At 40.2% G+C, this 11,055-nt stretch overlaps 1 protein-coding gene across 1 annotated transcript; it reads right to left on the bottom strand.

Moving 5' to 3' along the window:
- Positions 1-3,745: 3,745 nt before the first annotated feature.
- On the bottom strand, positions 3,746-8,910 carry LOC4328938 (BTB/POZ domain-containing protein POB1). Its single transcript, XM_015771544.3, has 6 exons — positions 8,533-8,910; positions 6,498-6,626; positions 5,661-5,782; positions 5,501-5,564; positions 4,874-5,153; positions 3,746-4,745 (listed from the first exon to the last, which is right to left on the bottom strand). The coding sequence occupies exons 1-6, from the start codon at positions 8,795-8,797 to the stop codon at positions 3,929-3,931; spliced, it is 1,677 nt and encodes a 558-aa protein (XP_015627030.1). The 5' UTR covers positions 8,798-8,910; the 3' UTR covers positions 3,746-3,928.
- Positions 8,911-11,055: the final 2,145 nt, after the last annotated feature.

Genomic DNA, 11,055 nt, shown 5'->3' with positions numbered 1-11,055 from the left:
CCATATGCCTATATTGACCTGGTATATAGTTATATGAAAATTCTTCTCTATCAGGGGGCCATTTTCCTGCTGCCCTAGCTGGTCTTTCTCTTTCTCCTTCGTTTTTCACAGTACCTTCTCCATATCTTTTTCTCTTTCCTGTTCCTAAGTCCACTTCCATAGCTTCCATTGCATTATCAAGATTATGTAACCCTACTTCATCTAATGTGTTTATAAAATCATTATATTGTTCTGCATTGTCTATTTCATTTTCTATGTTCTCCATCTCATTTATTAGATTAATTTCTTCTTCATAACTTTCAAGAAATAATCTTTCATTCTCTGCCCATTGCTCTTCTTCACTTAAAATTTTACCAAGATTTTGCTCTTCTTTGCCATGCTTATCTTGCTCTTTCCTCTTTATCTGTTCTATCTTGGTTTCTTGGTTTTTAAAAATTTCTACTGCCATATCTTCGTTCTTCTTTACTTTCTTTACTCTAGCTAATTCTCTATAGAAATAAAGTTCTTTATCTCTTATTTTAGGCCACTCACACTTCATAGAGTTATTATATTCTTCATTTATTTCCTTTAATTTATTTTCGTAATATTTTATCTCACTTTCTTGATCTAATTTTTCCATAAACTCTGAAACACTATGTCTTCTATTATCTATTATATTTCTATCAGATGCTTCTGTTTCTAAGTCATCTGTGGTTCTGGGTTTGTAATTTATAAATCTAATGCTGGTATTTCCTTTACTATTTTGATAACTTATATAATTTTCAGGCTGACTCAAAGTTTTGCTTTCAATTAAATCACTAATTTTCCATTCTTCTCCTGCCCTTTCTTCAGAACTTATTTTTAAAGGGTTCATGAAAGTTATTCCCTTAGAGTGCATATTTTCAATCACGTCATTTACATTTATTTTGTATTTGGAGGCACTTCTATTAGTTAATCTTCCTATAAATTCTATGCTTACTAGCAAATTTGTTCCTTTAAATTCCTCGTATCTAGGGGTGGACAAAAAGCTCGGGCTCGTGAGCAGGCTCGGGCTTGGTTCGAGCTCGCAAAAGCTCGGCTCGGCTTGAAACCTAAACGAGCCAAGCTCAAGCCGCCTACGCAGCTCGTTTCTAAATCGAGCTGAGCCCAAGCTAGCTCGCAACCCGCTCGTTCAGCTCGTCAAGCTTTTTGCATAAAAATGGCCTATCACATTATTGTCGCTGCTGTGGCCCAAGGCCCATCAAAAACCCTAAGTTCCTAACCTATTCTCCCAGTCTCCCACCCACCCCACGCGTAGGCAGCCGTCTTCTCCCCTTCCCACTACGCGAGACCGCGAGTCCGCAGCGACCGCATGAGGACATCGAGGCGCTGCGCTGCACCGTCTCCTTCCTCCCCTGTGGCGCCTCTTCCCTCCGCTACACTGCCGGTCCGCCGCCTCCCTCCCCTATGGCACTGCCTCCATCCCTAGCGGCCAACGCCGCCGGTCCGCGGCCTCCCTCATCTACAGCGTCGCCAGCCTGTCGCCTCCATTCCCAGCGCCGCCGGTCTACCGCCTCCGTCCTCTACGGCGTTGATGCCGTCCATCACCTCATTGCCTGTATCTGAACCAAGCTGGCTCGAGTTGGCTCGAGCTTTGAAACGAGCCAAGCCGAGCTGCTATTTTAGCTCGTTTCATTAATCAAGCCAAGCCAAGCCGAGCCTCTTCTTTGTCAAGCTTTCACGAGCCAAGCCGAGCCAAGCCTGGCTCGGCTCGATTCCACCCCTACTCGTATCCCTTTGTTTGAAAACCAAAACTCATTTTATCTATAAATTCTTTTATAGGCATCATTAGATCTGGGGCTATATATGTTATCAACATATTCTCATTCATGTCACCTTCTAAAAATCCTAATGCTGCTTTATCTATTGTGTCCCACCTTTTATCTAACAGAGTTATTAAAACTTTAGCTCCTAATTTCTATCTTGTCATACCTTTGATTCTTATTATATACATACCTTGGTGAATATATTTATACCCTGAATACTTTAATCCATTTTCAAATTCCTTAGCTACAATTTTTAACTCAACTGGCTTTGTTAAAACGCTTAACTCTACTTCTCTAGATATTCTGTATAACCCATTTTTATTCTCAAAAAATCCCATGCAATATATTTGTTGAGGTCTTATTGCCCTCGGAGTATCTCTTTGATATCTTTCGAGCTGTTTGTCTACTTCTGCAATATCTTCAAGCTCATCTATGTCTTCATTTTTACCTTTTTGTTTATCAATACAACTTAAAGATTTATCGTCTCTGCTTGCTATTCTTCTAAACAAACTCCTAGATAGGTCCATTTTTCTGAATTAATAGCTTGAGACGAGGTAATTATGCCTGTTGAAGCCAAAACTATCTCTTTTCCTTTACTAGAATTTATTATTTCTAATAATTCTTTGATATAGTCACTGTTTTGTAATATCTTATTCTGCCTTATCTTATAATCCTCTAGCTCTTTTAGCACTGAATTTAATTTATTACTGACAAGCAAATATTGTTCTTCAGATTGCTTTCGTTCTTTAAACAAATCTTCAATCCTTCGCTCTAAATCTTCCTGTTTTTTATCCCAATTTATATAAAAATTATATATCAGATCAACAATTAAATTTAATTGACTATTGTTAGAGTGCCAACTATGGTCTTCAATGTGATTTAATCTACACCTTATATTCAGATTATCTTTGGTAGTAATTATCTTTCCAATATTAGCTTTTGAATTTGATTTCTCTATGATGACTGGCTCTGATACCACACTTATACTTCAGACAATATACACTGTTCAAAAACACTATTTATTCGGCTGAATACTATTCAGTTTACTGTTTATTCGGCTGATTACTATTCAAAAACACTATTCAGTTTACTATTTAAATTACTGTTCACTTCGAGAGATATTTTAACTTTAGGATCTTTTGCAGGGTGGCGAATCCTATTTAGATAGCCTCAGAAGCTTGCTTTAGATGATGTAAAGTCCTACTCGGTACTCACCGTATATATATATATATATATATATATATATATATATATATATATATATATATATATATATATATATATATATATATATATATATATATATATATATATAATATGGAGGGAGTATTAGTTACTGGCGTAAGTTCAGCATCGCCGATTGGTATCGATCACATACATCATGAAGTTAAGTTTAAATATTGTGGATTTTTTTCGTGGATATAATCGCGTGAGATGAGACTGTCTCGGTTGTTGCAGCTTGCAGGGCAGCCAGTTGAGCCAATCACAAACAGCTTAATTCGGAGCAAGGTACAGTAGGATTGAGTGATACATGACACTTGTGGTAGTTGCATCAGAAGCAGCAGCAGCAGCAGCAGCAGCCGCACACCGACAGGGAGGAGCATGCAGATGGCATCTCGCTTTTGCACCTCCGCCGATGGTTGAGGCGTCGCCGCCTCGCCGGTCGCCGTGCAGCGACCCCCTGCCTAAAACCCTCTCTCATTTGATACAAAAAGGACTTGCTTCTCAGGGCACTATTTGGTTGGTTCAGCATGTTTAGAACTATTCATAAGTCAAGAATGTGAATTTAATGCCTAAAACTTTTAAGACCATGTGATAATACGGCCAGTTAGAATGTCATCCATATATGGAGTCGGAGATTAAAAAAAAAAGTTGGTAAGAGAGGCGCTCATATATCATATCTTCAGCTGGTATGGTAACCTTTTCACAATCGACTGGAGCAGCATAAGCTTCTTCCACAATGCCAGTAAAAGAGACCGGTTTTAGTCCTTTTTTTTTCCACTTGTCATTTGCAAAGTTTCTATCAACAAAAGGGTTTAAGCATAGAAGAAGGGGAAAAAAAACAATACGATATCTGCAGCATGTGATGTTTCGCACTATCACCCACTCGAGCGCAAAGCCAACTTGAGTTTGGCAGCAGTACATTAGACAGTGGGTTGCTTTATCGTCAATTCAGCTCTCAGATGCAACACGCCGTCGAGGAAGAAGAGGCTGTCGTCAGCCATGAACGTCGACCATGGTATCGCAAAGAGATTCCTGTAACCAACCGCCTTCCCACCGGTGAACGTGTAGTTACCCTTGTACTTGCTCACAAACTCTCCTGACGGTCTTGTCCTTGCAGCAAACTCATAATCTACTGTCACGCTCATTGAGCCCTTCTCTTGCATCCCTAAGAAGAGACCGAAGCAGTAGAACGTACTCTGCTGTTCCATGTTACAGTGTGCTGAGAGGAAGAAGCCCTGCCCTGCAAGATGGAAGGCTTGAGAGTACATCCGACCTGACGGGAAGAGCCGGGAGCACTCTTCGCGCTTTAGATCCAAGTATGCTATACACTGTGGGTAGGGTCGGTCAAACTCAACAACTTTCAAAGGTCTGTACTTGTAAGCCCGCTCTGCAAATTTCTGACAGGTTGTTACGTCTGCTGCGAGAGCACGTTGCCTGTGTGGAGCATCAGCTTTATATAGAAGTGCCTCAGTGACACACTTGGTTGCTTGCTCATGGTCCAGATCGGTGCATATTAGGACCTTCCGCAGCTTCCTACAGGTCATGTGACTGAATCGCACGAGCGGAAGCAAACGAGAACTCAAGATCTCACGCCTTTCCTCTGATTTAGGGTATTGTGCGCGAGCCCACCTGATCAAGAAATCGTAGATAGCATCTTCAGATGCCACCTGGAGGTCATTACTTGACAAGATGGCTTCGATTCCAGCAAGAGGGATGTTCATCACTTCATCTTGGAACCTGAAAAAAGAAAAGAGAAGAAACCAAGCTCTTGAGTGTCCCCTTACAGTGGTTTCATGACAATAATGTCTACGCTCGGCTTAATCCTCGAACAGGAAAAAAGGTTCCATCCAATGAAGCTCACTCACTTAGTCAAATCCTTGTATTTGTTGGAAAGATATTCCTTGGCTGCATCTGTCAGAGGTTGAACTGCAGCAGCCATCGAAATGGAGCATGGAAGATCTAGGTAGAGTAGTGCAGATTCTGTAGTCATAGTCAAGCTTGTGAGCAACTGACTGCAGTACCTCATGCACGAAATAACCTCAAACTTGTCGGCAGCCATCAGAATATCCAGTAGAAGAGTAGGGTCAGTTGATGTCAACTTTCCACTGTACATAAAGCTTAAAAGCTCCATAAGGGCATTTTCCTCTGTTCCAAGTAAAATGAAGATAATGAGGCATATGGAAAGAGTTCAAGAGAAAATTATTGATCATTTGACTTCCGTAAATGATCAAGGAAGTTGTGCATGCATGAAGGCAGATAGATTGACAAAACATCTATTTAATATGTGAAGCCAATGAAGAAAAAGAGACTAATCATAATATCAAAGACAAAAAGAGGAGAAGCAGAAACCACCTTCACCATAAAACCTAAAATCAATATTACATTACAATATAGTATAAATTAGGAATATTACGCAGAATTATAGCACAACTGCAACACAAATTATAATAAGTTAGGAAGAAAGTTTGAGTTAACTAGAGGTATCGCATTACCTGAATCAGTAATTCTAAGGGTTGCCTGCCTCTCATCAGATTCTTTCATGCCATTTGAGAAAAGCTAAGAACAACAAATTACAGTTTTTAGGAACTAGGAAGCTGACAGCAAACTGAGTAGAGTACAGTGCAAATTCACTTGATAAGGTGACCAGAATACCTTGAAAAAGAAAGGACTTTTTGCTGCAAGAATCGCTGAACTGATATAAATGTTCTTTACTCTTAGAACTGGTGTGCTCACCCCACCACTCCAAGGTGAGTCCATACTTGGTCCATCATCACCTGTAAAATACCACAGACGGATCAATATTGGGGGAAAACAATAAAGAATTAGTAAAAGGCGCACAACCCAGGGACAAATCACCAGACAGGTTTTTAGTTGTTAAAAACACTTGGAGCACACTGTACTTCTCTATGAGTGCAGATTAATTACATACAATTAATAGAGCAGGGTATCAGGAAAATCAAGACAAGCTATCAGAAGGAATGATAACAAAACAATATGAAATATTGAATCCTTCTTGTATCTGTGCTTCTAGTAATCTGAACAAATCATACCGACAGCATTGTGATGGATTTACAAATGCATGCATAATAGTAGCATTTAGTTCTAAGTTTCTTGTTTGGCTCTAACAGAAAAGTCTTAGGCTGTGTTCGGACGTCCATTTTCCCAACCTATCTCCCTCGTTTTCCACGCGCACGCTTTTCAAACTGCTAAACGGTGTGTTTTTTGCAAAAAGTTTCTATACAAAAGTTGCTTAAAAAAAATCAAATTAATCCATTTTTGAAAAAAAAAATAGCTAATACTTAATTAATCACGCGCTAATGGATTGCTCCGTTTTCCGTGCTACTGTTCCAAGTTGGGAACAACCCATAGCGAACACAGCCTTACTAAAGATTCTAAATAATTAGATTCCACATCACAGTGCAACATAACATGTTAGGAAAACGACACTGCAGACTGACCCTAGGTAGCAGAACTTGCATCAGTACATACCATCAGGGCCAACACTGGGTGGAGAGTCGTCCATCATTGCTACAGGTTCTTCTTGATTTTCTTCATATGCATCACATTCTTCTGGTTCTACTTTGCAATTTATCTGGTCTGGCATGACTGCTTCAGACTCTGCAGATAGCAATTGGTAGTAAAATAAGTCTCCCATCACAAAGAACAAGGATGGATGCATAAGTAGCACTAGACAATCATATGTAACAAAAAAAAAGCATCAGAAAAAGAAAAAGATCATCAAGGTACAAGGCACATTGTAGATAACAGCAAGTAATCACAGTTATAGCTACAGCATGAAGCCATCACTAATGAAAATAGAAAATTGTAAAACAGAAGGTAACATGAAAATACAAGTCATGACTTGTGGCAGTAATTGGTAATCAAGGACTTTCATAATTACAATTAGGGTATGTACAACAGTCACTAGTAGGGGGCTCATAGCATTGCCAACTAGGCAAATTTGCTGACATGGAAGAGAAAGAGGAGAGAGAAACATCAATGTTAAGCTTAACATCGACTCTTAGCCTCTATAAAACAAAATTTTGCTGCATGAGGGTGGGGAAAAGAAAGAAGAGTAATAAAAAAAACTATTTAGGAGGGTTAATGGTTAGAGCCTTTGTTGCCTCAACTCTTGTAAGGGGGCAGTTTCTAAATGACATGTTTGCATAAGAGCCCATACCGGGCTCTACCTTTGAGCATGACCTAAGAAGCACAAAACAAGCATTGAGATCATGATCGGCACAGCTAACAAGCAACTGAAGTCTGAAGATTAAACACAAAAACTAACGGTATTTTGCAAAGCATATTTTCACGCGTCCCTTCATTATAAAAATGTATTATTTACCCCCCAACCCCCACCATACCCCTTTCAAATATAACCATAAGGAGAAACAGAAAACTAACAATCACTTTGCAAAGCAGTACATAGCCCTTAAACCCATTTTTCATGCAAAGTATCTTGTATACATTGTGGACTGTGTAGCACAAAATGCCCTCACACAAGATGCATAAGTGCAGTAGGACTTATGCAGGTCTCCGAATTTCATAAAAAACATCATAGAAACCTACGAAAAAATAAAGAGAGAACTCTAGGTATCAAGAGGATTTGGCTTGTTGTCACAGTCACTTTAGCTCTTTCTACAGAGTGTTGACCCATTTGTTTGACACATAAACTAGCCAAAAAATTTCAGTCAGTGGGAACTGATTTGGTCACCAGAAGAAGCATGATAACCAACTGAATATGCACACATTATTACATAAGGTACTCATTAAAAGTACAGGTATACACAAAATGGGGGAACATTGGAACACAATCTAAGAAAATCAACTAAAACTAATCACTATATTATAAGCTACAAACATATAACCAAGATAACCAAGGGTTGTTCAATAATATGCCCACAATAGCCACATTGCATGATACAATTTCCAACATTCATGATCAAATTTTCAACAAAATCAGTTCCATACTTCTAGTGCGTGCACCCAACCAGAAGTATGAACTACAAAGGCGTTATCCCTCGTTTATATACTATGCAACAACCAATTCTCTAGATAACCTCACTTTATCTCAAACAATTGACCACATTGTCCCCTCAACCCGAGGCGAGTATGCTACATGGATCCATGCATAAACCATGCCTATCCATACAATGCATGAAAAGAATTATTCTTACCCATATCATCCTACAGGTATAATCAATTAGTACAAGATTACAGGTTCTTCCAAAATTTCTAGGTTGCACAATTGTATCCCTTGCATCACCAATTATCCAACGGCCTAGAACAAAATATCAAATTCTGAAAAGGTATCTATTACAAGTACACGAGAGCATCTAAAAATTGGAAGGAGAAAAATAAAATCCCCTTTCATCCATTCTCCGTTACCCTGGTCGCTTTTCATTGACCACCTAATATATGATCGAAGGCACCGAAATTTTCGTAAAACGATCGTCCACAATTCGAAAATTAAAAAGAAAATTGACGAAACAAGCGTTTAATTTGGGCGGTTTCAACAACGCACCTTTCTCCTTGAGGAGCTCCTCGCGGCGGCGCTTGCGGTGGCGCGCCCAATCCGAGAGCGAGCCGGCCCCGCCGTCCCGGCTGGAGCCGGGCGCGTGGTCGTCGTCGTCGTCGTCGTCCCCCGCGACGACCTCGATCCGGAGCACCCGGTCGGAGAAGTTGACCGAGTTGAAGGCGAACTCGAAGCTGGGGCCCCCACCGCCCCCGCCCGAGAAGTCCGGGTCCATCTCCGCCTCCTGCGCCGCCGCCGCCTCGCTCCCGGCCATGCCCCCACACGAGGAGGAGGAGGAGGAGGAGGAGGAGGGGGCGTAACCCTAGCCCCGCGACGAGGAGGGGAGGAGAGGAGGGTTGGACGACAAGGGCGAAGGAAGGCTTCGTTGGAGGAGGTAGATGGAAAAGGAGAGGGGGGTGGTTATAATAAGACTTGTTTACTCTGGTCGTCGTCGTGGTCGTGGTTGTGGGGGTAAAAGAAGGAAATAGGCGGTGAAAGTTGCGTGAAAATTGCAGTGCGTCGGCGTGGAAATTGTGCTTACTATACACAGCTTAATTAGGCCCTGTTTAGTTCCTAAATAAAAAATTTTCACCCAGCCCCAGTGAGCTTTAGCAATATTGTTAATTAATTCTATGATGAGTACTGTTTTACCTACTCCAGCTTCCCCAATCACATTGAATATTTGGACACATGCATGGAGTATTAAATATAGACAAAAAAAAAAAACTAATTACACAGATTACATGTAAATTGCGAGACAAATCTTTTAAGCCTGATTGCGTCATGATTTGATAATGTGGTGCTACAGTAAACATTTACGAATGACGGATTAATTAGGCTTAATAAAATCTTCTCGCAGTTTACAGACAGAATCTGTAATTTGTTTTGTTATTAGTCTACGTTTAATACTTCAAATATGTGTCCGTAAATCCGTTATAACACACAAATACTTTTCACCCCTGAACTAAACAGGGCCTTACTCTATTTGTCATGGTCATGGGCAGGGGTGGGCCAACTCAATTCAAGGGTATTCAAATGAAAATACCTAAGATTTTTAAAAAAGAATACATATATAAGGTATATACTTCGTATGTACGCAGAGAAATAAAGAAAACAACGTTTTTGATCAAAAGAAGCCCAACAAAAAAGCCTAGCAGGCTGGCTCCCTCAAATTCGAACCTAATTTGCATGGTTGCCTAATTTGTGCATTAACCGTGTTGTGATGACATGATATATACTTGGTTGGTAGATTTGTCGACGAGTGATACTCGCGGACCGGATGAGTAGAGTATTGAGGTACGTTGAAACGAGGCCCTACATAGTACGACATCAAGCAGACAAAAGACAAGGATTATACTGGTTCAGGCCCCTTATCAGGTAACAGTTCTAGTCCAGTTTATATGAGATTGATGATGATGAGAACAGATTACAAAGAGAGTAGTCGAAACAGATGACACCGACGAGATCGTAGTCTAAGGTTTTGACAAGATCTCCCGGCGGCTTGGCTCCGTGTACTTCGGCTTCGTAAACTTTGGTGGGTGCGTTGGTGATGGAATTCGATACCCTAAACCCCTCCCAGGGGGTCCCTTTTATACCGTGGATCATCTTGACCCCCAAGAAAGGTTTGAGGATATAGGACCTGTAACGGTATAACATAAATTCTATCGATCCCTTTCGAGTAGGATTTTGTAAATCACTTGACTCGTAGAGATATTTTCCATAATTAGAAATGGACTCCACGCGATATTTACAAGAACAATCCGTATACATGAAGGTATACTTTATCAGTATATTCCATAAGTCGTAGGATATGAGGTATGCCTTATCCATAACCCTGACAAGTTTGTACTGCATATGTTTTTTTACAAAGTATATCACAGTAAATCAAGGAAATTGCTAAAAACCTTGTCGCAAGTTCTAATTCAATAAGCAGTACTAAAATACCATATCATTGATCATACGTACCAAATATTGTGCTCGTGTTGTAAAAAAAAAAATTTACCCTCTTTCCATATCGAATACCCAATCTTAAAATCCGAGGCCCGTCCCTGGTCGTGGGGGTAAAACAGGAAATGGGCGGTGAAAAAAGTTACCGGTTACGTGAAAATTGCAGTGTACTGGCATGGAAACTGTGCTTACTATACATTACGGCGGAAAATGACGTGTATACATTGTTGGAAATTTGGTCATAATTCGGCATATTTTAATCCAAAATAACAAGATAATAAACATGATATTTACAATAGGATTTGATCCAGTGATAGTGGTGAATGTAATCAACATGAGCATGCTTAACGTTGAATAAGCATCAACAATCACATAATGACACAATGTTGACATTGCGATGAACATTAACAGTAAAACTTCTAATTGAAATAATGTAATAAGGTTATACCCCAAGAATGGTCCTCCGCTGGAGTTTGAGGCAGTATTACCTCCGTTGGTGTTGACGGGAGTCTCCTTCTCCTTGTCTCCAGTGTTCGACATGTTGGTGAAGATGAAGTAGATGTTGACGAACAGTGAGTAGTCGCG

The sequence above is a fragment of the Oryza sativa genome, chromosome 2, assembly GCF_034140825.1.
Source record: "Oryza sativa Japonica Group chromosome 2, ASM3414082v1".
NCBI classification, from domain to species: Eukaryota; Viridiplantae; Streptophyta; class Magnoliopsida; order Poales; family Poaceae; genus Oryza; species Oryza sativa.
The sequence above is the reverse complement of the archived record's forward strand: the minus strand, read 5'-3'. Positions and strand labels throughout refer to the sequence as shown.

What these genes read in the sequence shown, in the direction of transcription:
- LOC4328938 (XM_015771544.3), bottom strand. Translation starts at nt 8,797, where the DNA reads ATGGCCGGGAGCGAGGCGGCGGCGGCGCAGGAGGCGGAGATGGACCCG. An exon ending in CCTTAGAATTACTGATTCAG is followed by an intron (nt 5,154 to 5,500) that starts GTAATGCGATAC and finishes TACTTGGAACAG; the next exon opens with AGGAAAATGCCCTTATGGAG. An exon ending in AAATACAAGGATTTGACTAA is followed by an intron (nt 4,746 to 4,873) that starts GTGAGTGAGCTT and finishes TTCTTTTTTCAG; the next exon opens with GTTCCAAGATGAAGTGATGA.